The following is a 26,581-nucleotide window of genomic DNA, read 5'->3' as shown; positions in this document are numbered from 1 at the left end:
TATAAAATTGGCGGGAAGCACAGGCGGAGCTCGAGGAAGCAGGAAAGGAAATTCGTGCTTGTTTTTTGGACTAGTTTGCGTACACATATATAAACGTGACGTTGAGTACTCTCAGAATTTTTAAAAGGTGTACTGGAAGAGCACAGTAATCTGATTGTTGTATTCTGAAGAATGGCATACCTACTGAATGGATTGCAGACACGCAAAGGCCAAATACAGGTAAGTTGACATACTAACTGCTCAATCTATGCATGAAATGAAACGTATTTATTTATTAAAAAGTATATAGAAATTGCTATAATGTTATATGCTAGCAGAAATTTTAAATCCGTCAAGATTTGTCTGGTCCTAAAATGTAGTGATTGTCAATTATTTTCCAGTCCTCCTTTTCTAAAAATGTATTATATCTACAAAAAATTCTTTATTGAAGTAAATTCGTTAATTTAAAATAGATCTACGCTTAGCTAATGATTAAATATACTGCGATCCAAAACCTTTCAATGAAAGGAGTTTGTTTACATTTTTTTGTTGGCACCGTGGAAACAAAAGCATAACCTAGAGCGCTGGGTCTCCCTTATCGCACAACACTACTATAACCTTGCGTTCTGACGTCAAACGAGGAATGCCTACGTTGTTACTTGTTAGGTTTCGTTCTATTAGCATAAATACACTACAAATTTATTCTTTATGCTAAGAAAACTAAACCTAGCTAGCCTAACCTAACAACTTAAGCACTTAGCCTAACAATATAATCATTCCCTGGTGACGTCAGAATACAAGGTTGTAGTAGTGTTGTGCGATAAGGGAGACCCAGCGAAACAAGTTTCCTCTGTTCGTAGAATTATGAAGCTAAGGATCTTGAGCGTTGAAAATTACTTCGAAGCAACCTGTTTGTAGTATTTGTATTTTGCTTATATTAGTAGCTATAGAAATGTGGATCATGGATTCCAGTTACGATGAAGACTTGCATGAAAATACCTTTTTCCAAGTGCTACAAACTGATCACAGTGATATGTTTCAGAGAGCTACGAATGAAGGCTGGTTGATATGTGTCCCTCGAGCTGGTGCCCTTCCGAAATATGCATTTACCCACGAAGATTTTTTCAGTCATATTTTGATACCAAGTGACGAGTTACCAGAAAGCCACTTCAGGACACTAAATGATAAAGAAGTACGTTTGTGTAATCGTGTGTTGACTGTGGAAAATGACATATCACGTCCGTACAGTACTCACGTTTTGTTCGAGGAAACTTTTTACACAGAAGATATGATGAAATATAAGATTTTGTGCATCGAAAATCCTTTAGAGAGACGTATCGTCACTGGACAGCCGAATGATAGTGGAATACTTTTAGTTCAGACGTTAAGGGATTGTATCGACTTGTTATGGTCAGAGAGTATGGGAAAGGAAGTGTTAGTGAAATTGGATGAATTAATACAAGAGTTCATGAGTTGTAATTCTAACATGGAATATGAACCAATGCAAGTGCAGAGAGATCTTGTTGGTGGACTGTACACTCAAAGTCTTCAAGTTGCACTGAAAGATTCGAGGCTTAGGGAAAAAACAGCTGAGGATAAACATCTTTTAGAAACGCTTAAAGTAGCCGTTGAAACTTATATTCATCATGGTGTATACCATAAACTCATCAAGGGTATTTCTGCATGCACAGCTTATGATGATGCTTTTCTTAATAAGATAATCCGTAACTTATCAGATATCCAGCTGAGGGATCTTCAAGTAAGGCCAGACCTGTATGATTCTGTACCACATGCAAAGAAACAGCTTTCAAGGCTTGCAGGTTTTAGTACAATTCTAGGAAAGCTGGGCTGTGTGAAGCGAACAGTATCTGCAATTTCAGGACAAAATTCAGATGTCGGAGGTTCAACGAATGTTGTTGCAGCAGATGATGTGCTACCTGTTTTGGTGTTCATCATAATAAAGATTGGTATTCCGAATTGGATAGCACATGTGACATATATGAAGCAGTTCCGTTTCTCATCTTCATCATCTGTAGCTGGCGAATACAGTTTTCTTGTGACAACTTTGGAAGCAGCTATAGAACATGTTAAATCAGGTGTTCTCTTGGGTCATTCTGCACCTGAAGCCCAATATGTTTATGAGCAGGAAGAACCAGATGCTATTTTTAGAACTGGTGTGAATGTGTTGGAAGAACAGAGCACGTCTGCTGAAAATATATCATATCTTTTTGAGCAGGTTAGGCTGGGGAATGTTGATAAGGTGAGAGAGATCTTACAAAGAAGCAGTGATAGTGGTTCAAAGACGATAGTTAAACCTTTGATGCTTTGTCATCCATTGTGCTCGTGTGATAAATGTGAGAGCATTTTATCAAAAAATATGTGCGATACAACACCTACTGTACACTCTTGTGATGATAGAGGTTTCACAGCTTTGCATATTGCATGCATATTTGGACGGCCAAAGGTGGTTGATTTGTTGGTGTCGTGTTGTGCAAATGTGAATGCTACTGATTTTAGAGGGTCCACGCCGTTACACTATGCAGCATCACGCGGTCATCAAAATGCTCTGCTTCTTCTACTACATTCCAATGCGCATATTAATGTTCCAGATAATGACGGAAACACGCCACTGCATTTTGCTTCCGTAAATGGTCACGAGGGTTGTGTCAAAGCGTTGATTTATTTTGCTGAACATGTTGGACAGACTCTTCTTGTAAATGCAACAAATATTAACGGTGACACGCCATTGCATCATGCAGCTCGTTGGGGGTATGAGGGCATAGTGCAAATTTTGCTTGAGTATGGTGCGCAAGTTAATGTCCGGAATAATCGTAGACTTACACCATTAGATTGTGCGCATAGCCTCCATGTGTCAAAGTTACTATCTACGATACACATGCAGAGTGGCCCAAGAGCTACAAGTACATTGGAGAGTGAATATGTTTTGGTGGATGAGTCACCAAGTGTTGAATCATCAATAGATTTCAGTGAAACTGGAAGTTTAGATAAAACTAAGCAAGGTCGAAAAGAGGAAGGTGTTCATCCAAAGACAACAGATGAAATTAAGCAGGTCGAGAAAATGTTCCGTGCAATCAGTGTTGGTGATTTGAGATTAGCTTTCTATTACTTGGATATTGATCTTTGTGTTCCATCAACCAGTAAATCTAATAGTCCCCCTTCCGAGTCTGAACCGTTTGTTAAGGATCTTTGTCATCCATTGTGCGCATGCGAAAAGTGTAAATCACTAACTTCCGTGGAATCTCTATTGAGTGGAAAGTACGCTTTAGACGTGAACATGTGCAATTCTGAAGGGTCCACGGCTCTTCATGTTGCTGCCAGGTACGGGCGTGTTGACATCATCAGCGGGCTCCTGCAAAATGGTATTAAATTGAATGTGCAGAACCGTAGCAAAGGGGCTACACCACTTATGCTTGCGTGTCAGCATCAGAAGGTGCAGGCTGCAGAAATGCTGCTGAAAGCTGGTTGTGAAGTTAATGTGCAAGATGCGGATGGGGACACTGCCCTCCATTATGCCTGCAACACAGGGAAGGTTAATTTGGTTGAAGTTTTGTTGAAGCACAAGGCAAAGCTCGACATAAGCAATTGTAATGGGAAGATCCCGGTGGATATTGCAGAAGAAAAGCTGTTTCTGACAGTTTCAAAGTTACTGAAAACCACACTTACTGTGCCTGATTCTTCCAGCTAGTTAAGTGTATGATAAGCTTCAAGTAAGCCTAATGAGATATTGTTGCCTTTTTTCGTCGTTAAAGTAAAAGATTTCACTATTTATATTTTGCTTATTCTTACTGCAAAGGAAAATGTAATTTGCACTGACATCACTTCGACGTTACCAGTACTTTATTGTTATTTGTAACTATAATCCTAGTGCGTTTTCAGTCCAGTTATCTATGTGCATAAAGTTACGTTAACTTTATGTAATTTTGGATAGTTTATTTTATTCATTTTAAAGGTTAATTCACATCTGTTATTACACCGAGCCCAAGTTCTGATTGTGTAACTCTGACATCATCATTACACAAACACGTTTTTTGCATGATTCAAATTCGAACAATCTTCGTGCTTGCTTACTATACAGAACAATTGTGCTTCTGCATGCAATGTTTGGTGCTCTTAGCATTATAATTATGATCCTACATGTTATACAGTGTTACTATTTATCTGTTTTTAGTGGTTAGGATTCATTGCTTTCCATCCTCTCCTGTAAGGTTTGATGCGAAAGAAAAATTCCATGAGATACATGAGACTTTAACAAGTGTGGTCACTTGCGTTACTTATCACAATAATAATTTATTTGCTTCAGAACATTCAAATTAGTTTCTCCAAACTTCAAGCTTACTTCCACGACCATTTCCAGTGTGCAAAACACATTTCTCACCCTCATATACAACTTATAAACAAGGAATACGTAGTCAGGACTTCGATCCAAACTTGTCTTTCCTGTGCTTCATATTGGAAATGTTATATCTACTTGTTTTAGTGCCATTGAAATGGCAAATTTGTTCCAGTGTGTAAAGGATTGTTATGTATGTATGTATGTATATGTTTGTTGTAAAGCCTAGAATTTTTTTCTTTCTGCTCATACACCCCTCCCCCTCCAAAAGAACTGGATGTGTAACCGATACTACAGATTCAGATATAATGATGGTGTGCAACATTAATTTTGTTGTTTACATTTTTTTTTTTGTAAATTTAATACAGCTTTTTGATTAGATGTGTACATAGTCTCTTTCTTTTTGTATGTATTCATTGTTAGCATTTTTAAATTTGTTGTGCAATTATGATGACATGATATGCAGATTTAGAAATTGTATAATAGAAACATTAAATATGCTCACAAAAGCAGTCTTTATTTCAGTAAAAAAACCTTAACAAGTGACGTTTCAACTATATATCAGGGTTTTTCTCAGATGAAACATCTCATGTTAAGTGTTTTTTTACTGAAATAAAGACTGCCTTGTTCAACGTATTTAGTGTAATTTTTTTAGTAGTACATATCTTCACTGGTTAAGTCTACATAAAGAATCAACATTTTTGAAGTTGTGTAGGATAGAGCTTGAACTTGCACAGCCAACTATGGTAGGCAAATTGTCCATGACAACGTTCATTCTTTTTCCCGCAACATGGGGGTTGTGGAATTGAAACAAAAATCATGAATAAGCAGAGGTTAGCTTCTCTCAAGCATAAGTACAATTACATACCCTAAAAACACCCAAAATGAGAAGAAGATGAACAAAAATAGCAATTTGCCTAGTGTTAAGTATACGACTGATTGTACTAGTAATCCATTTTGATGAAAGGACAAACATATATATAGCCAATGACAAAGATTAATAGTATGGGAAAAGAAGCTACATTAATAGTGGCTGAAAACTGCAATGGACAAATTGCGTACTGGTTATATTGATTACACACACAATTGAAACAGAGTATAGTCGAATACAGTAAAACCTCGATTTTACGTTTTTCAGGGGACCGAGCTGGAAAAACTTAAAATGCGAAAAAATGTAAAATCTGGGTTCTACTGTACTTTGAGCTTCATGCTTCGGGACCAAAGTACCGCCAAGAATGAATTGTTTTCATAAGTTAAACACAATGGAAGATTCTTATAATTATTTACCACTTTTAACAAATTTGTTCCTCAACGTACTGCATAAAACTTGCGTAACATATGGCAATGAAGTGACAAACCAGGGAATTTTATGAATTTGATATATTAATTTGTAATTTTCTTTTACTAATTCCTGTACAATTGATTATTTAGCAGAAAAACAGTAAAAGGTTCTGTTTGTGTATTATAATTAGACAGTGTGCTGAAACCATGTCCAGCACTTTTGTTATTCGAAAGCTACTGATTTAAGTCAAGAGTCACAGAAATGTTGGTGGTTTATACTTGATTGCTTAGAATGTAAAAACTATATATTGATTTTAGAAAAGAAGGCAAAAGGAAATATCCAGGATAAGGCTCGCTTTAGAGGAAAGCATTTTTCTTAACATTTATGCCATGATCGAAATACTACTGTGTAAAGTGGAAAATCTTGTGGCATGGCATTTCTCAAGTATAGGATCAATCCTTTTTTTCGTAGCATAACCAATCAGAGGCAACCTCTAGGCCACAAGTGCAGATGTAATGGTAAAAGATGATAACTATTCAACCGAGAGAAATAACGTTTCCTATTAAATGGTTTTAGGCATAAAGCAATGGCATTGCTTAAATACACACATTACAACATATACAGTAAACATATGGAAGAATATTTTAGTTGTTTAAATTGTAAACACTGTGCACTCACCGTAGATGGTGTAACTCGAGGTGTGTTTCGTGCTGTATATATTGTACATTGTAATTGCAATAGCTAACCGAAATATTCCATGAAATGCTTCCTTCTAAGTACTGTCTGCTATAACATTTTTGGAAGCATTTACGTAGCATTTATGCTAGCAAAAATGTTAAAGGAAATACTTCAGTTTCTGTATGCAGTTGTGTGCACACTATTCAAGAGTATAAAGGATTATGACTGTGATGGAAGATGTACGTATGTCAATATCATATTACAAAGAATAAATCAGCGTGCAATATTTTTTGACGTGAAGGTCTCCCCGATGGCGTAGTAGTAGCGCCGTCGCCTTGCAATTAAGTGGTCCCGGGTTCGATTCCCAGTGGAGGCACATAGTGGTTCGGATACCACTTTAAACTGTAGGTCCAGTCCCAATTAGCCATCTGTACATAAAGTGGACTTAACACACTAAATCAATCAATTATTGACGTGAAACATTATGCTTTAAGTAATGTACCTTCAGTCTTCCAAAATAGCTGTGAGTCACTTCCATCAAACAATAAATGTGTGCTTGCTTCATTTTTTTAAAAAAAATAATGTGATATGTCAGGGAAGTGCTAGTTGTCTGTAAATGTCATTATGTTTTATAAACCGTATAGAAATTATTTAACTAAAAAAAAAAATAAAGGTGAGAAATTGGCATGAAACTGCTTGTTTCGTTATTTGTATTCGATGCGTGAGTATAGTCTTGTACTTTTTCATGAATGTCAATTTCATTTTTAAAATGCAGCAAAAGTGTCCATGACTACAAAGCTACTGGGGTGAGAGATGCTTTTATTATTATTATTATTTAGTGCTACATGTTTGTGATTTTTCAGATTGCTGTCTCTTATTTTGTTCTGTTGTAGCATGCTCAGAAAATTAATTTTAGATGTGCCAAAGGAAGTAAGTTATGTGTACAAGTTTTTAAGATTGTTTACGTTTGTTTTATTGCAGATCTCACTATGTGTTATTTCAAGTTCTAACATATATTATTTCTTTCTTATTGAGCATGGACTGACCTGTGAGTGGCTTAACATCCAACTGTACAACTGTGTTTCTATTTTATCTGACGTGGTTATATATTCTATAAATAGATATGTACTATAACTAGAAATAAAACACAATGAGTTTTATATATATTATATATTGTTTTAACAAAGAATGCAGCGACATTTTCTTGTGCTCAGTATTAACTGATCAACTATAGCTTTACAGTGGCAACTTTATGCAATAATTTAGTAATAATAATTATCTGATTTGAAATTTTTATATGTGAATAAAAAATGTACTAATATAAGTAATTTACTACTTGAAGTACCTTACCTTGGTACTGTCCCAATCTTATGTTTCACTGCTGTGCTTTCTGTTGTCTCATTAATTCAGTGTGAAATCATGAAATAATGGGGATGATACTTAAATTAATGTGCCAAGTATATTAATGATTTTTCTGCATTACTTTGTTAATTCTCAACTATTTATCAAATCCTCGCCACTCAACATATATTCGTTTACCGTAAGTATATATCCATCGATATGATGTAACTATAAATAGTTTTCAATTTAGTGCAAAATTCTGCTCATTTCTTGTTTTTTTTTTTTTTTAATGTATATAATCCTATAATTCATATCGTTGAGTTTTGTAAAGTAAATAGCCCCGTTCAGCGAGCCAGACAACTTCAAGTTGCCTTGAAGATTTCCCACGTTTAGCATCCGGCCGGTGAAAGTTAACATCACGTCTTACAGAGTAAGAGCATCCGGTCATTCAGACGGCTTGCAGCCACAGCAAGTTAAGAAAAAGTTGTCTTGTTTCCTCTGAACAAGATCTTGCAAGATGGTGGCACGGCATGCATGGAGTTTCATGCGGTTCGAGATAATGTTATTCCGGGGTAGACTACAGTCATACTTGGCTATGTCTGACCACATTCTGTGTATTCGTGATAAATAAATGATAGTTTAAAAATGTTTAAATATTGGTTTGAAGACCACATTCACTGAATACCTTGCTTGCTTTAAACAACGAAGAGCGTGACTTTGACGTGAGATTTGAGCAATACAGTCTACTTTAATGAATGCTAAATATATATCCTAACCTAGGAGACCTGACCTGAGACCTAATGGGGCAACATTTTCTTCTATTCAGAATAAATATTTTGATTGATCTCTGAATATTATGAAGCTGAATATGAAAATAAACTTAAACTTGATTTTAATTACTTAAATAAATTCAATTAAAGATATGCCCAAACAAGATATACCCCTTTCCAAGAATAGTAAATACTTTTTCATTCTTTCCTAAATATATTTATTCTCCGTAATTTTCCCCTTTACAGCTTGTATGCTAGTTGTTGCATTGACTACTTTCATCCACAGACTGCGTGCAATTTGTTTTATCTTCCGGCAATTTAGCTAAGATGCTCTTAAGCCGGAAGTTGGTAGTCACGTGTTTCCTCTCAGATATATCTTAACGTTGTCTGGCTCGCCAAACAGGGCTAATGTCTTATCTAAATACACAGTTTATTTTTCAAAGCCACGCCCAATAGTCACCTGGTTACATATATTAGGGAGGTTATGCCATGTTCTTCAGGCAACCATTTTTGTATCGAATTTGTGGAATATGCAAAAATATGTATAGTTGATCATCTAGTCAGTTGCATGTTTGCGTGCTGCTGCAAGTGTTGAGTAGCAAGTTAATTTTTTTAATGTACTGAGAAATATGTATACATATATTAAATCTATTTTGTATGTAAAGAGACTGTATATGTTAATAGAGGACAGTTTACAAGGATGTAATAAAAATATAAATGAATTATTGGATAAATGTGTTGTTATTGGCAACCTCAATCATTGGTTAACAATTTGTTATTTGGAATAATGTCTGATATTGCAGAGTAAAAGCTTTTTTTGGTTGGTTAGTTACAGCTAATTATCTTTAACCTGGGATCAGTCACGTCGCGGGTGCGCGCGGCGCTCACCCTTGCTTTTCAGGCATATTTCACCCTTTTTTTTTTGTACTTGTAAAGATCTGTTGATTATTATCCTTCTTATTCATTACATTTTTGTTTCAAATTGTTTTCAAACACCATAGTATACATCGTCGAAGCCAACAAGTCTCAGCGTTAACTAAAAGTGCATGTTCCTCTGAGGTAGTTCCATCTGATCTCCAGAGATCTTATATGATATAAAATCACAGCAACAATTTTAGAATTTTCTATTAACACAAACAAGGATAGACCCATTCAATAAATACTGCACAAATGTAAATAAAAAAAATGTCATCAGGTCGCTCATGAAACGCTAAAAGTCAGCAAGAGAGCCACAGGCCAATATTTTAAATACTGTTAAAATGGCACTTCATTAAAATTTAAAAGGAGCGCGGCGCTCACCCACGACCAATCACGTGTTAATTATGTATATTAGATATTCCCAGTATGTGCTCAAATTCAGAGGAGCCATGCTCCATGATTGAGTGGTTAGCATAGTGTGTTTGAAGTCAATGGTCCCATGTTTGAATCCTGAGTAAGGGTTATATACATGTATTTCATCATTTATCATTTACACACATTAACCTATAAATGGTAGGAAATCAACTAACGATAACCGAAACATAGAAACAAACAATGATTTCCAACTTGCACAAAATAGTAGGACTTTAATTGTTAAGGGTGTATTCGACATTGAGTCTGTGTACTTTTTCATCTAAAATATCTCCCATTTTAAACAACAAGAATGTGGAATTAATTTGCAATACAATGGTGGCCTCGCATAACAAACCCAGTCCCTCATTGTGAAGTGGAACTGTAAGTGAATATCTTCACACATGATTAACCACATAGCAGGTATGCTACCTTATCTTACACTGAGCCTCCCCGATGGCGCAGTGGTAGCATCGTCACCTTAATGAAGGGGGTTCCAGGTTCGATACCCGGTGGAGGCTCATAGTGGTTCGGATCCCACTTTAAACTGTAGATCTAGTCCGGATTAGCCTTACTGTGCATAAAGTGGACTTACACCAAATCAACCAAACCAACAAGCAGAAGTGCAGGTACTGTACTATATATTTGGTCTAGGAATTAATTCGTGCAGTTGTTACGCACACATTGAAGCTGTAGTTCAAACACAAAATACATAAATACCTTAAGGCGATGGGGGACAATTAAAAACTTGCCGAGGTTTACACTCGTTGGAAACACTGCGCAAGGGAACACTGCACAAGAGGCGGGTCGTTCGAAGATCACGCCAAGTCCACAGCTGCCTCCCTCGTCCACTTAGCGGCAATATAATTTATGACTGTTTATGGGAGCGAGGAACACCCAAACCCTCGGTCAACTTTCTTGCAATATGAGAGTTGCTGTGGCGTCTGGAAAGAAGAACTTCTCCACCTGAGATATCTGGAACAAGTTCATGAAATTTAAATTTTGAATTTGTATTGACATTTCTAGACTTTCGTTTTCGGGATCTAGAAAGTGCAGAAATCATTTACGGAAGTCGGAAACTGACATTGACAATACACGCGACGGTATTTTCAATTACTTTTTTTTTTCTGCAGTATCTTTCGGCACGTAAAATCATGCATCAGGGATACCATGAAGGAGAGCAGAGAAACTGATCTCCGTATGTTTTTATTTTCTCGATTATTTTATAATGATAGTGGACTCAAATATGAACTTGTCAACAATGCCAAAGTATTATGAATTCAATTACAATTTTATGATCTGTAAAATAATTAGGGCTGAGCCGATACCACTTTGAACCGATACCGATGCTGATACTCTCACCGATACCGATACTTGAAAATTGCAATAATTAAAATTTGTTCAAAATATTGATCAATATTGGTGTGTAAATATTCTTCTCCAATTATATGTATCGATTTACCAAGAAATTTGCTTTATAATATTCAAGAATTGCATCAGAATATTAAAATATATATTATGTCATAAAGAAATATAGTTTGTCTTGCAAAATTGGTGCAAAAATTGGTGAAAAGAAAGTTTGAATTTTGCATAATTTCCAGGATAATTAGACTCTACGAAAGGGTTGCGCGGCATTTTTGCGGAGCTCGTGAAGGACCAAAATGCCGGGAAAGTGTCGGCTGATATCGGTGGAAGAATTCCAACCGATACTTTCTGATACCGATATCACTGGTATCGGCCGATACCAGTACATCGGCATCGCTATCAGCTCAGCCCTAATAATAATAATAATAATAATAATATTAATATAGGTAATATATATTTTCCTAATGACTAAAGATGAAGATATGCCTCACCTTCCTGCAGACAAAAATTCTTCGGGTGCCCTAGGTCGTCAGAGGAATGAAATGAATTAACTTTACTCCCATTTTTATGTGATAAATTAAATAATAATGTATTTATGGTTTTGGGTATTTTTCAAACACCATAGCCTACATTACAGTTTACCAAAGTCTCCAACGGGGGGCCATTATCGAACAGTAGGTCTCTGTCTCGTCTCGATTTTACAAAGTTTGTCTTGTTCTCAGCCCTGTCATTAGAATTTTGAATATTGAGATGTAACAAACTTGTACCGATCCCTTCGAGTTCTGAGGTCTAGCGCGACTTTGGTTTAGGTTAATTTCTCGAAGGCCACACATTCTGATTGACCAGCTATTCAACGAGACGAGAGTGTCGAACAGTAGGTCTCGGTGTTTTCAGTCTTTAGAGAAGCACGTCTCAACGTTGGTCTCGTCTTTTGGAAGTCAAGGCAAAGTTCCCCGTGCATGTAGGACCGTGCAGAGGAGGCACATTTAGTGGATGTGGGGTATAGGGCCCCACATATTCTCGATCTCGACCGCTTTGGAGGTGATGTTATCAGCACCACTCTCCGACCGCCTTTACCTCCCACGGTTTCCTCCAGGTAACCACTGATTTGAGGCTGGGTGAAAACCGGAGCCGTTTTAAGTGGGACAAGGCCGGAAAAATTCCAACCTTAATCGAATCCGGGTATCTCGCGTGCCAGTCAGATACCATACCGAGTAGTCGCAAAAACCTGTCCTTCAGTCAACCGGTAAACTATCGTTTTCTACCGAATTATAAGTTTCCTGGCTTTCTCCCAAATTGCTGATTTGAAAATCGCAATCTAAAAATGTGACCCATAAAGAGCATCCGAAAAGTAAAAAAAAAACGCCAAATGAGAAAAGATTACACACACACACACACACACACACAGAGACAGAGAGAGAGAGAGAGAGAGAGAGAGAAATGTGTGTGCGAGCGTACAACCATTATATACACACATACAGGGTGGGCCAAAAGTCGCAATACATAGGAAAAAAAATGCTTTTAAGTTTCCATAATGTAAATATGTACTGTATTTGTTCGGTTACATATATATTGAGACAAATCCATGAAGAATTACATAATTGTTATAGTAACTCCATGCCTCTCCCGTATTCTGCCCGTAATTTTCCAGGCTTGTTCAAGTACGTTACTGCATATTACAAGAAACTATAATATGTTTCCTGCCTTTCTACCTGAAATCTATTCCCTGCTGTCTGCTTTTGTTTTTCTACCGTCCCTACTTTTCATAGCTTCCAGGGCCTTCTTGCCTAACATGCCTTGGTCGCGAATCCCACCCTGCAAGCTTGTTTACTCTGGTGGACCCGTCAGAAATATTTTTCCTCTAAAACGAACATGTGTTTCTCGTTCGGTGACCAGTAGACAGACCTCTTCTCGCCCCTCCCCCTCTGCGACGAGCCTCGAGGGGTAAAGCGTGTGCCGGGGTAGCTGTAGCAGATAGGCAGAAATTTAACATTACGCATATGGGAGAATTACTTTACTGGTACTCTTGGGAATATCAAACTTCCGATGGCGGAAAAAAACATATGATGTGGTAGAGGATCCATTGAAGATTATATTTTCCAAAGGAAAATACAAAACTCCCATTGGTTTAGCCGTAACTTGAATTTAAAGTTGCTCCTCCATAAGGAATACATGGGATTCTGTAAATACTAATTCACATATTTTTCAAAGACCGTATAAGGCGTAATAATCAACTTAAGAAACCGCTTCCACTTGCCAAATGGGGAGAAATTCATACTCTTCATTTCTGGCGGAGATCTTTGTAGTAGCATTGCTCATTCCGACGATATTGGAATAAATGCATGCCTGGTGCGTTATTGTCCCTCCTCCCCTTAAGAAAAATATTGTCCATCGCGAGCCACCACTTTCGCCCATCTGTCAGCAAGTTACGGATTCCGTGGCGAAAGAAGTCCTCATCCTTTGAAGCGATCCAGTCAGAGACCCATTTTTCGATATCTTCTGAAGAAGTGAACCGCTGTCCAATCAAATCGTTATTCATGCAATCGAACAAGTAGTAGTCCGAAGGAGCAACGTCTGGTGAATACGGCGGGAGGGGTAAAACTTCCCATCCGACATTTTCTAAATAGGTTTTGACCGGTTTTGCGACATGTGGGCGAGCGTTATCATTCTGGTCGTTTCCTGGCCAGAGCTTGCTTCAAACACATTAATTGTCGTCGATAACGTTCTCCATTAATAGTTTCACCCGGTTGCAGCAGCTCATAGTACACCACACCTTTCATATCCCACCATATCCACAGCATAACCTTTGCACAGTGAATATCTCGTTTCGGTTGTGATGGACCTGGTTCACCTGGCTTCACCCAGGCCTTTATTCGTTTCGGGTTCTCGTAATGGATCCACTTCTCATCGCCAGTAACAATGCGATGCAAAAACCCCTTTCTGTTCTGTCTTTGAAGCAGCAATTTGCAAATGGTTTTTCGTCTTTCAATTCATGTGGAACCCAATGTGACATCTTTTGAATCATTCCCATGGCTTTGAGGCATTTGGAAACTGTTGTTTGATCAACGCCTAATGCTTCTGCAAGTTCTTCCTGCGTTTGACACGAATCCTGATCAAGCAATGCTCTCAATTCTTTGTCTTCAAATTTTTTTGGCTGTCCAGGTCGCTCTTGGTCTTCCAGGCCGAAATCACCACTTCTAAACCGTGCAAACCACTTCTGACACGTTCGCTCACTAGCGCATGGTCACCATACACTTCCACCAAAATACGATGACTTTCGGTAGCACTTTTCTGCATGTTAAAGTAATGAAGCAGAACACCCCGCAAAAACACTTTATGTGGCACGAACTGCGCCATGTTCAGTTGACTACACAATGCTGTTGTTGACGCGTCAATCAACTGCCCTATACTATGAACGATGCGTGCTGACAGGAGTTTTCAACGCATGTGTGGATACACGGAACTGTGGGACGATACGCTCGTTACGCCATCTCTTGTCCAGGCGCACGAATTAATTCCTAGACCAAATATACAAGCAGCAACGTGGCTACAATTCATTGTAAAAAAAACACTTGTTATAAATGCACTAAAGACAAGACTGACCAAAGCAGAAATAACAATGAACGAATAATTGGCTCATGAAGCCAGTTTGAAGCATAGCATTGTTACCAGTCAGAAATCTAACATGTGGAACAAACTGTATTACGTATACTGTATTTTCTACAACTTATAAATTAGTAAGTTTCTAGCATTTTCATTATTGGTGGTGCATTTGATATTACCTGCAATTTCTTTACAATGTTCCGTGACTTGGGATCAAGCTTGGGAAACAGCATCTCGCACAATCAACTCCATCCTGGAACAAATTGTGTTCTACTCTAGTGTGATTATTCCTAATTGAGTAGTCTTGAGTCTGGAATTTTAGATTCCTGTCCTTACCACCTGGACCTGCAGATCCAAACAGAATATCCGGATACCAGTCAAAAATGTTTTCCTTCATTCCAATGAACTAATTTATCCAGGAATCCCATCAACTGGTTCTGAAGTGTGGACATCCATTATCTCGACATAGATTTCCTGTTTGTGAACCCCTATATGGAAATAAACACTAGTGTCGAAGATTTGTTGGCCAATTTGGGCCTTCAGTAGTGAATGGTTCTGTGTTCTTGACTATTGTCTCCATAGGACATGGCAATTAGATCCTTTGTTAACTGTGCAATTATCAACAATGAGCCCATCTAATTCGCTGCACATTTTGACATTAGGTGCAGTGTAGGTGTATTCCAGTGTCAGTGCAACGAAATTGCTTTGACCAAGTAGATGCTGTATGCAAGAATAGTGGCATTCAAGTTCAGAATAATCAACAAATGCCTGTCTGTTGCTTTAAAGGTTCATTTGATTGGTTAGCAAGCACCACATGACCATACATCACTCCAGAACATAATGCAAATAGTGCACGAAACACCAAATCAAAGAAGTAGACTCAGTGTTGCACTTTGTAACCAACTAGACATGCGAGAGCAAAGAGAGTAAGAAAGTGTAGCAAACTAAACAGGGCTAATAAATCAGCCATGTTTCATGAATTAACAAAGTTATGAACCTCTAGTTAAGCATCTTCTCTCTTTGGTCTGTTAATATTGCTTTTCTATCTACCACCATTATTTGCTAAGATAAACATTAAGAATGATTTTACCTAGACAGTGTTCTCTTTCACTTGTACATGTAAAAGTCATACGACATGTAGTAGTCGGACCATTATTAACATGGAAAGCAGTAAATGTGGACTTGTATGAGAACCTCTCCCCCTACAATAGGATCGAGTAAAAGAAGGTTCCACCTTTTTATGCAGATTTTCTAAAATGGAAACTGGTTAAGTTTTGTAAGTAATGTTCATCTGTGACATGTTTGTATGTGAAGGTGGTTGTCATTGTTCTTGCATGGGCCACCCCCAATAGCATGGCTGCTAATTCTGTTGCCTTCTAATCAAGGACTCTTGGATTGGGTTCCCAATAGGTTTCCACATAGTACACTTAAACTGCATGTCCAGTCCTGATTAACCCATCAGAGTATAAAAGCTAATTTCCTTGGTTATTCTCTTACGAATGTTATTTATTTTGCAGGTTATATTTGGACCCATGTTTTCTGGCAAAACAACAGAGCTGATTCGTCGTCTGAAACGGTACCAGATAGCCAATTACAAATGTCTTATTATTAAGTACGCAAATGACAATCGCTATGATAAAAGTGGAATAGCAACACACGACCAGCAAACACTATCAGCAATGGCAGCTGTGGAATTATCTTCAAAGAAAGACATTTCAAGAACCTTTGATGTTATTGGAATTGACGAGGGGCAATTTGTAAGTATATCTTCCTTATGTACAGTTTTCTTTAAAATGCTGCAAATCTTTGTTCATCGTGTGTGTATTAATTTTTCTGTACAATAGGTTTAGAGTGGCAGCAAGAATTAGGTTCAGTCTTTATTTGTGTGGATGATGTTCTGCCACCTAACCGATAGGGGGACAACAACATCTAATATACCCATGAATATTCTATGTAAAATGCAATATTGGGGTAAAAGATCAATAATCCAATAAACCTTTTTGTCTGTTGAAAATGGAGGGGGTGGAGCAACAGCTAATATACGTAAAATGTATGTATATGTAAAATGCAGTTTTAGGATTACAGTTCAATAATCCAACAAACAATTTTTGTCTGTTGAAAGTTGGGAGGGATTGACTAACTTGGAGACTTCCTGCCCCATCGGGTAGCTACTTTGAAGGTATATGTTTATTTTGCATTACAGATTAATTGATATTGTGTTCATTTGTAAATATGTTTGGCAATAGTGTGTGTAAATTTATCTGTTTACTTTCAGATACCAATAACAAAACAAATTAAAGAAAAAAAATGACTTCTTTGTGCACATAATTAAGGACTAAAGTTAAAGGTTTTATATCTAGCATGGGGCTTCCTGATACACTGGAAGAAGAAAAATACCTGGGGCCAGTTCTGTTACCTTTGTATTCACAAGGGGTGGCGGGCTAGTAAGAAAATTACCAAATTGTTTGTAGGGCCTTCCCCTTCCCGATGGTATAGTGGTGACCTTCCGTCTTCAAGGAACTTTAGAGTTTCAATCTTTCTCTTTATGGAGAAGGGTATCGTAATAGGTAATCTATAATGAGGAATATGGTAATCCTACATTTGAGTCTTTTACATTAAAGTCGTCACTGAGAATGTCTACTTTGAGCTGTCGTGTATATATATATAAATAATATATTTTACATGAAAACACACGCAAATAGTAACGTCACATATTATTCCACACAATGTTCTTTTTTTCCAACAAAAACAGTTTTCAATTTGTGCTCTAGGGCTTACTGAAATGTAGTTGGATTCATTGTTAACAAAATTAGAACATTTAGAACAATGGGACACTACAATTATGTACTACACCTTCTTGATCAGGCATTTCTTGCTTTGCAGTTCCCTGACACAGTTGAATTTGCTGAGGAGATGGCAGACCAGGGAAAGATCGTAATTGTAGCTGCTTTAGACGCAACTTTCCAGAGAGTTGGATTTGGAAATATTTTGAACCTGGTTCCGTTGGCAGAATGTGTTGTGAAACTTACTGCTGTTTGTATGAACTGCTACTCCGATGCTTCGTACACAAAGCGAAGAGGATCTGAAAAGGAGGTATACTTTTTTCATCTATTAAAAGAGTTTGATGTGCATATATTCCAACATTGGTGTTTGAAACTTTTACGTTATTCATCTTTCTCACAAGAGAGTGATAGAGAAATGCAGAAGGCTCAAAAGGAGATTCTTTAATGTTTTGTGATATAATTACACTAGTGTTGGGCAATATATCGTCCAGACGATATATCGCAATATTGAAAAAATATCATCCAGGTGATATCAACTAGATTATATTTTGGCAATATATTGTCACAATATTTGGCGATATATCATCACGATATTTGGCAATATATATCGTGTTGTTAATATATCATCATGATATTTTAGTGATATATATGGTGTCAGCAATATATCGTCATGATATTTGGTGATATATATCATGGAGACAATATATTGCAGATATCACAATGCAGAAAACTATCATATGAGGGCCACTATTTATATTTTGAGCCTTTGCAACACTGATTGAAGTTAGGCGCGATTTGACGTTTGCACGGAATCGTCTGGCATTATTGACCATAACGTACTTCAAATGTTTTGTCAATAGCTTCAGTTGTGTTGTTTATGTTGCCTTGGAGATTGCGCGACAACAATAAAATGGAATTAAGTCGTTAACTTTTCGTGCGATGATTTTTTACGATTTTCGACGTGGATTATCAAGACAAGAGTGCATCGATCAACTTACTTCCACATTTGGCGATGAAGCCCCATCCTTTGCCACTGTGAAACGCTGGTATAACGAATTTAATCGTGGCCGCCATTCGTTCACCGACGAGATTCGCGAAGGTCGTCCAAAATCAGTTGTTGTTCAAGAAAACATTGATGCTGTGCAAAACCTAATACTGCAAGATCGTCATGTGACATACTGTGAGATTGAGGCAACCATAAGCATTAGTTCCACCAGCATATATAAAATATTACATGATCATTTAGCTGTGAGAAAGGTATGTTCTCGTTTGATCCCACACAATTTGACAAAAACTCAAAAAGACGCTCGCGTCAATTGGTGCAAACAAATGCTCAATAAATACAATCGTGGTGCTTCAAAAGACGTATATAAGATTGTAACAGGTGACAAATCATGGATATATGCATATGAGCCGGAACGTAAACAGCAGTCGACTGTATGGGTGTTTCAAGATGAACCCAATCCAACAAAAGTTGTTCGCGCTCGAAGCACATTGAAACAAATGGTCGCCTGTTTTTTCGGGAAAACTGGTTATGTGGCAACTGTGCCTTTAGAGGAACGTAGAACGGTCAACTCTGAATGGTACACAACAATTTGTTTGCCAGAGGTCTTCGGTCAAATACGGAAAACAAACAAACGCCGTCAGTTCATTCTTCATCAAGACAATGCCAGCTGTCACACATCTCGTCTAACAACAGACTTTATGAACAGTCAAAAAATCGAATTGATGGGTCATCCGCCGTACAGTCCTGATTTGGCACCCAATGACTTCTTCTTGTTCCCGAATGTCAAGAATAAATTGCGTGGACAACGATTTTCGTCGGCGGAAGACGCCGTTGATGCGTTCAAAAACCATATTATGGAGGTGTCTCAAGAAGATTGGAAAAACTGCTTTGACAAATGGTTCGAACGAATGCAAAAGTGTATTGACCATAAAGGAGAATACTTCGAAAAACAATAAAGCAGTTTTCAATGCAAAATTCCTGTTTTTTCATTGTTAGGCTCAAAATATAAATAGTGACCCTCGTATCATATGTGATGATATATCGCAATATCAAATTTCCGATATCGTCAACCCCTAAATTACACCCAATTCATGCATATCATATTAAAGTACAAATTAGACCCTCAAATATGGATTAAAATACACACTAAAACTTCACTAAGTAGCTACAATGAAATGAATTATGTGTAAGCATGAATTTTCATGAAGTTGCGTTGAGAGTCTGTGCTATACGGCGTACGCTTTTAGAAGGAACATGAGTTTAGCCAATACGCTGCCGGCGCTCGTGCGCTGTTGTCAAACCAACTGCTAGCGGAAGGGGAACATAGAGAATTCGTTGTGTCCAATATTCAACTTTTTATATATAATGCATGCACGTGATATTTGAGTACAATGAAATATATAGTGAAGAATTCTACACAGGATTATATCATATCACTGCAGCATAAAATAGAAATTCGTACCAGAAAGAAGTTTGAAGGAATTTATTATAGAGGAACTGCAAGGTTATCATCGCTCGTATCTGTTTTCTGGCATGTTTCCCAGGAGATTTGAATAGGGGATCACCGATTTCTGTGGTAGATACTTTACCTTGTTTTATATTATGCAACATAGTAAAAACAAATACACCACACGCTTTAGCCGTAAGTTCTCGACTCTTGAGAAAACACTGTTTCAGCACGCACTTCTTAGGACGCCAATTCATTGAAGTAAGAATATATTTTAAAAGTAAGATTTCTGTCTTGTGAACGTAATATTTCACCCTTGGTGCCTGTACTACTGGTACTACGTTTCGAGAGCAACGTTATTAATTTGATTTCGTTTGTTTTATTTTTCTTTTCTGTCACTTTTGGCTAATTGCGAAGATGGGAATGACTGATGATATAATGAAATTAATGAATGGACATACATAAACATCCATGTCCAGGCCGGGATTCGAACCCGATACCCCTGGCGTCGTATCGCGATATGCTAACCACTGCACTATAGGGGCATGCGCGATATTATTTAATAACACTCACGGAACACAAACTATTGCACAACTATCGAACATAATGGCTGTATTACACAGCGCGCTACGACGCCAGGGTTCTCGGGTTCGAATCCTGGCCCGGGCATAGGTGTTTGTAAGTTTCCCCTTCATCAATTTCATCATATCACCACCCATCCTCATCTTCGCGATTAGCCAAAAGTGGCAGAAAAGCGAAGTAAAATAAATCTAATATGATCAATCAATAAGGGCTGTATTGAATCCTCTCACAACTGTTCTTCTTGGCATACGAGTGTAATTATCTTACACCGCCCTTGTTACGAAAACGCTGAACTCAAACTGACTTAACTTACTCAAAATGTTTGAACGTCCACAACAATGATGGGTCATTGTGTATATTCAGCCGAATTTGACACCCATAGTTTTACCAAGACAAAACAACTCGGCGGGGTCAACACTGTGGCAACGAAAAAAAAAACAGATGGAACACAGATGGAAAACGAAAGGGTCATTGTGTGTGTGTGTGTGTGTGTAGAGACGTGTTGTTTCCTGTGTTTCTTCGAGAAGCGATAACTCCAGCTGTAGGCGACGTAAATTCATGGGACTTGGACGGTCATGTTCAAAATGTTGTGCCCCATCTTATGATTAACCTTAAAGTGGCGAGTTTTATGCAAGCTTCTTGCGCGCAAGAAAAAAAAAACATAACACGGCGTTTGCGCGCCGCAGTCTCCTAACTGTACAACGTTGCACTCCTGCCATTGGCTGGTCGCCAAGGACACGCTCTCAGTAGCTCCGCCCGATATCGCTTCTAAAAACGTGCGTCGTATAGTCATGTGGCATCTGGGGGGGTTTGCCTAATTACTGGCCTTCAGTCCAAGAATCCAAAGTTTTAAACTTTCTCTTTTATGTTGAAGAATACTACATTTGAGCTTCATCTTTTAAATGTAAAGTGTTTACAAGCATCACTGAGAGTGTCTACTTTTAGCTGTCACAGAACACTACACGTGGTAGTGAGTCTAAATTTGCCATGGTCTTCTGCAGAGTGAAACTTGTCACCGACAATGGCAATTTGATATTGGTGCCGGTATCTATTCATTGTTTCTGATACTTACCAATCACCCTGTAGTAACATGGTTTCTGCAAAGGTTCACCAAAATGAAGGTATGCACAGTATTCATAAAACTGGAAAAATGTACATTTTTCCCAATGCAGCTTGATTCTTTATAATTTTGGTGGCAACTAATGATGCTAAACTTTCGCAATACCATCCTTGCTCAATAAACTTTTGGTTTGCACACTTTGACCTTTTGCTGCTAGGTGTGCTGTTGTGGGCTTTTCATCTGCTTTTGAGTGATGATTTAATATTTTGCAACAGCGAGGTTCATTGCTAATGCTAATCTTTGTGGCTGCAGAATGCATGTACAGCAAACCTCGTTAATCTGGACTAATGGGGGATAAGTTGACTGGTTTAATGAAAGTTCGGATTAACTGAAATAACTTAAAAGAACAGTAGAAAGCGCACTAAAACTCCATTTATAGCAACAAAACATGTTTATTATGGTGTATTTAAAGGGCATAGGCCTAAATACACTATACAGTACAAAGTCTGCGGGGAAATAGAATTTCATCAGTGGTTGACTGCCTTTTCTTTGGGAAGTTCTCTTGTTGACTTCTAGCCACATTTAAAACCTTGCATTCTGCCTTTTTTCCCCCCCTTTTGCCTGTTTGGATTAAGCTAAGTCCGGCTTATCGGGGTCCGGATTAACGAGGTTTTACTGTACCTCTTTCATTGTACATAATGTGTGGACTACATTGTTTGAGACTTTTGACCAGGTGTTGCAGAAATATTTGAGGGATTACACAAATTTATTGAACTTATGTTAATAAAACCAGTCCAGAACGAACGAGGAACCCAAACAGTTTGTGCATGTATGTTTTGTTAAGCTGAGAGTTCATATTCCTGCCACTAGGTAACACAGTATTTTGGTTCCCAAGGTCACTGGATTTTGCACCGTGCGACTTTTTTTTTATGGTGTTTCATCAAAGACTGGGTGAATATTCCTGCCCACAGATGCTGCATGATATCGCAGACTTAAGGGAGTGTAGACACTGTAGACGTGATACATCCATGTTGATGCAAGTGTGGCAAGAACTAGTCTATTGTGTCACCTGTGGTGCACACATTTGTAGGTGTCAAGAAAAAAACTGTTTACATTCCTCGTTCGTTCTTGACTGGTTTCGTTAAGGTAAGTTCAATACTTGCAATACATTTTTGTAACCCCTCATTATTTTTGAAACAGCCGGTATTGTATGATATGGTACTGAATGTCCATGTTTTTTTTTTTTAGTATCACATGTTGCTAAATAGAATGGAGCACATAGAGAAAGTATGTTATACACATTTAGAAGTAAGTTAACCTCTAGAGGGCTGGTGCCTCTCCCGACTCCCGCATATTATCCTCTCAACTACAGGAACTTTTCCGTATCGAGCTTTTCAAACTTGAGCAACGCACAAAATAAATTGTAGCAAGGGAATTAATTCATAGAGAGATGAAATCAGTTTTTTTCTTTTTCTAATTGACAGGACTCCTAGCGGAGGTGAAATATATATACAATTTTCGTCCCAATAATGGAAGTCTAAAAAAGAAGAAGAAAATCAAAATTTTACTCAGAAAATCGTATTTGGAACACTACAATAGACCAAAGTGAATGAAAAATGCAGTATGTAGCAGAGGCATATTCCTACAACCATGCAACGTTGCATTGATAGATACTTCTTGGGAAAAAATAATAATCTCGTATAAGGAAAGCACACTTAAAGTAAAGACAATATATGTTTTGCATTTCAGTATCTTCTACACATTATTTGTTAAAGAAATGGTTGTTTTATTGCAAGAAAACATTGTCTTATCATCAATATAAAAATGTGTGTACTTTTAGGATGACTTGTTATTGATATGATGTAAATAATAGGTCAGTAATTGTCTGTTAAAATCAGCAATTTTATGTACAGTTTTATTTACAAGGCTGCCCTTCTCCGTATATACATCTTTTTGTTATATTGCATTATCAACTGCTCCCCAGGTTGCCTTTTGCCCCATCACAGAGAAGTGCATCTATCAGGACTTCACTGTATAGCGCACTAGCTAACTTCACTAGTTTCCACCCCCTGCAAATACATAAGACAGGTCACAGAACACAATTTCCACAGTATTTTACTGCTGTAGGTTCGGATGCCACAACCTCATTTGCCTATAGCAATTTTCGCAGTGTACTACATGTAAGATTGATGTTGGAGTTTATTCCAAGAAGGTCGGTCACCTCTCACATCCCTGTATTTATTAGAATTAAGTCTTATTCTACATATTTTATAGGCTAATTGGATTGTAATTCTCAAGTTCCTGCAGTATAGGGATTACACTTGTTAACTATATCATAACTTAACAATTCTCTTTTCTTTTGCAGATTGAAGTAATCGGAGGTGCAGATAAATACATGGCCGTTTGCCGCGACTGCTACAAGTCTCCACTGAAGAATAGATCTCATTCGACAGAAAAATCTCCAAAGAAAATAAGGTCTCCTTTAAAAGAGGTGAACGAAAATATTAATCCTTTAGAGGATACTGAGTCGGTAGTAGTAAAGAGGAACCTATTTTCAAACGAGGGCCATGTAATGCACGAAGCTTGCTAATACAGATTTTCTAATAGCTAAATTGTGGGAAATTTTGTAATAGTGGATATTGTCTTACATGAATGTTTTTTTTTTTTATTTAAAGAATGTTATCAGGCAACACATTGAACCATTGTACAAGAGGAATCCCAGTTTTACCCCTAGTGGATATGGAAACTGTTAATATTATAACTAGTTTTATATGTACTTTTTTAATATCCTAATGTAAGCAAATTGTGAAGTTTTGCAGCAAGTTATATTTATTTTATCATTTTACACAACTTGCTTTGTGATGTTTTATGCAGCGAAAAGGGAGCTTTTTTATGGTAATGAACTATAGCATGTACCTTGATATTGTACAATTTATTTTAGCAGTATATTTTTAGTATGCTTTCTGATGTAAATTAAACAAGTATAGGTTTTTTTCATACATTGTGGAACATATCTGTTTCATTGGGACCGGTCTCCATTACTGGATGATTTACTGTGTAAATTAATATCCAAATAAATGTCTCGGACTTCTTTTCCAGTGAATTTCTTTTGAACAAATCCGGTAGCAAGATATTTTCTTGCTTAGCTTAATCCTACCACTTCCTGTGATCTACAATACCATGTGAGAATATTGTTTATAAATCATTTTTATCTACTGTGGTAACCTATAGGAGTCTGTGAAAATTGAATAAGATCAAAGACTTAATAAATGTCCACCATGTGTGCATATAAATGTAATAACATATGGTGCAACAGCCCTTGAGGGCCAGGGTGTACCTACCAAATTCTAGCCTCACTCCCACGTTTCAGCAGAGGTGGGCGATCATCCAAACAGTTACAGGGTGATATGTGGTCAGCACGACGTTGTTGTAGGTTTTTATGACCAGGTTACACTACTCATTCATAACTCTCCAATTTCATCACAATGGTTGGTGGCCATTGGTCCCCATGCACTGGCCAAAATCTGTTATGCTTGCCCCCAGGAGAGACAAACCAGTGTGCATCTCATAGCCCGAACTCAAAGCCTGATGCCTTAGACTGCATGGCATCGCATGAAGTAGCGTGTTAGTGTGTTGATAAAGTTAGGTGTGCAAAAGGATTTGATTTGGTGTTTTAAGTCCACTTTATGCACAGTAAGGCTAATCAGGACTGGACCTACAGTTTAAAGTGGAATCCGAACAACTATGTGCCTCAAACTCGGGACCCCTTGATTACAAGGTGATGACACTACCACTGCACCATCGGGAAGGCCCTGCAGAAGGAACCAAAGTGGCTGACAAAATATTACATTGGAAAATCTTTGCTGAAAATATTTTTGGAGAGGGTGAAACGTGCTAGTTAACATTTTGGGGAATAATTCCCATAAAATCAGATGCACAAAATTATGAACTTTCCGCATGAACAACTGTCAGGTGCATTGCACTTGGCTTCCGCCACTTCAGCAAACATAGCAGACAAACTGGCTATGCCAGCACCCAGGAAAACAATAGGAACCAGAAGCCAGCCCAGCAGTGAAGCAACAAGTTCCCAAGTGGATGGAGGTATGGGTCACCAAAACTAATAGAACCTTTAAAAGTAAGTTTCGCGTAAAAAGTTAGTACCTTGTTTCTGTGTATTATGAAAAAATGTAGTTAGTGCTTTGCAATTCCCTTGTAATTTTAAGCCATAGTTTACGGGCTCCCAATTGTGATAGTTCTCGATTCATGTGTTTCTAATGGTTTGCATTGGTAAACCCAGTCAATAATACTTGTATTGTCCACAATGCAAGAAATAAAGGGATCATGGCACCACCCTTCTGGTGAATTCAGCTGAACGAACAGAATGATTTGGCTCCATTCTGTGGTCGACTGTGTACACCAGTGTGACCGTTCCACACTTATTTATATTGTGTTCTTTGTTCCACTGTTATTCTGCTACGTACAGCACTGTAAAAGTTTGCCAGAAACCCGATCCACTGTGACCATACCCTAGCATGGGAGATTCCTGCGCATGCATGCCTGGGGTTCGACAGGGTTGCTAACTGACATTGGTAGATACATTTTTATATACCAATAGCACATATTGTACTTTCTAGCACCAAATCTTTCCGTGGGACCTTTGTTGTCAGCTATTGAAATGTTACATTGACTATTTTATCCACTGTTGCTAGTTGGGTTAAATTTCACCATGTTTTAAAGAAGCTATTGCTGAAATAATTTTAATAAACTCTACATATATTGTAAGTTTTGAAACTTAATAGGTAGGGAGACAAATTTATGGTAAATAAAAACTGAGAAGAGCGGTAAATAAAATGTTAGATCAGCGGTGGAAAAAAAAAAAAAAAATTGGCACTCACTTTTTCATTATGAGAGGAAACAACATACAAAAGAGCTATAAATTGATAAACTACTTCATTTTTATATACTGTACACATACACAAGTACTTAGCTGTCCCAAAATGAAAAC

The 26,581-nt window shown here is 37.6% G+C and overlaps 2 protein-coding genes across 2 annotated transcripts; both read left to right on the top strand.

Annotated features, from left to right (window-relative positions):
- Nucleotides 1-24,649, top strand: LOC145990272 (thymidine kinase, cytosolic-like). The gene is made up of 4 exons (XM_083125956.1): nucleotides 1-219; nucleotides 16,216-16,455; nucleotides 17,582-17,791; nucleotides 23,942-24,649. The coding sequence occupies exons 1-4, from the start codon at nucleotides 172-174 to the stop codon at nucleotides 24,164-24,166; spliced, it is 723 nt and encodes a 240-aa protein (XP_082982082.1). The 5' UTR covers nucleotides 1-171; the 3' UTR covers nucleotides 24,167-24,649.
- On the top strand, nucleotides 848-9,106 carry LOC145989937 (ankyrin repeat domain-containing protein 27-like). The gene has a single exon (XM_083125468.1). The coding sequence runs from the start codon at nucleotides 932-934 to the stop codon at nucleotides 3,683-3,685; it is 2,754 nt and encodes a 917-aa protein (XP_082981594.1). The 5' UTR covers nucleotides 848-931; the 3' UTR covers nucleotides 3,686-9,106.
- Nucleotides 24,650-26,581: the final 1,932 nt, after the last annotated feature.

The sequence above is a fragment of the Lepisma saccharinum genome, chromosome 7 (genome assembly GCF_977018435.1).
Source record: "Lepisma saccharinum chromosome 7, izLepSacc3.1, whole genome shotgun sequence".
NCBI classification, from domain to species: Eukaryota; Metazoa; Arthropoda; class Insecta; order Zygentoma; family Lepismatidae; genus Lepisma; species Lepisma saccharinum.
Note: the sequence above shows the minus strand (reverse complement) of the source record. Positions and strands in the feature narration are given on the sequence as shown.

What these genes read in the sequence shown, in the direction of transcription:
- LOC145990272 (XM_083125956.1), top strand. Translation starts at nt 172, where the DNA reads ATGGCATACCTACTGAATGGATTGCAGACACGCAAAGGCCAAATACAG. An exon ending in CACGCAAAGGCCAAATACAG is followed by an intron (nt 220 to 16,215) that starts GTAAGTTGACAT and finishes TTTATTTTGCAG; the next exon opens with GTTATATTTGGACCCATGTT. An exon ending in GAAGAGGATCTGAAAAGGAG is followed by an intron (nt 17,792 to 23,941) that starts GTATACTTTTTT and finishes TTTCTTTTGCAG; the next exon opens with ATTGAAGTAATCGGAGGTGC.
- LOC145989937 (XM_083125468.1), top strand. Translation starts at nt 932, where the DNA reads ATGTGGATCATGGATTCCAGTTACGATGAAGACTTGCATGAAAATACC.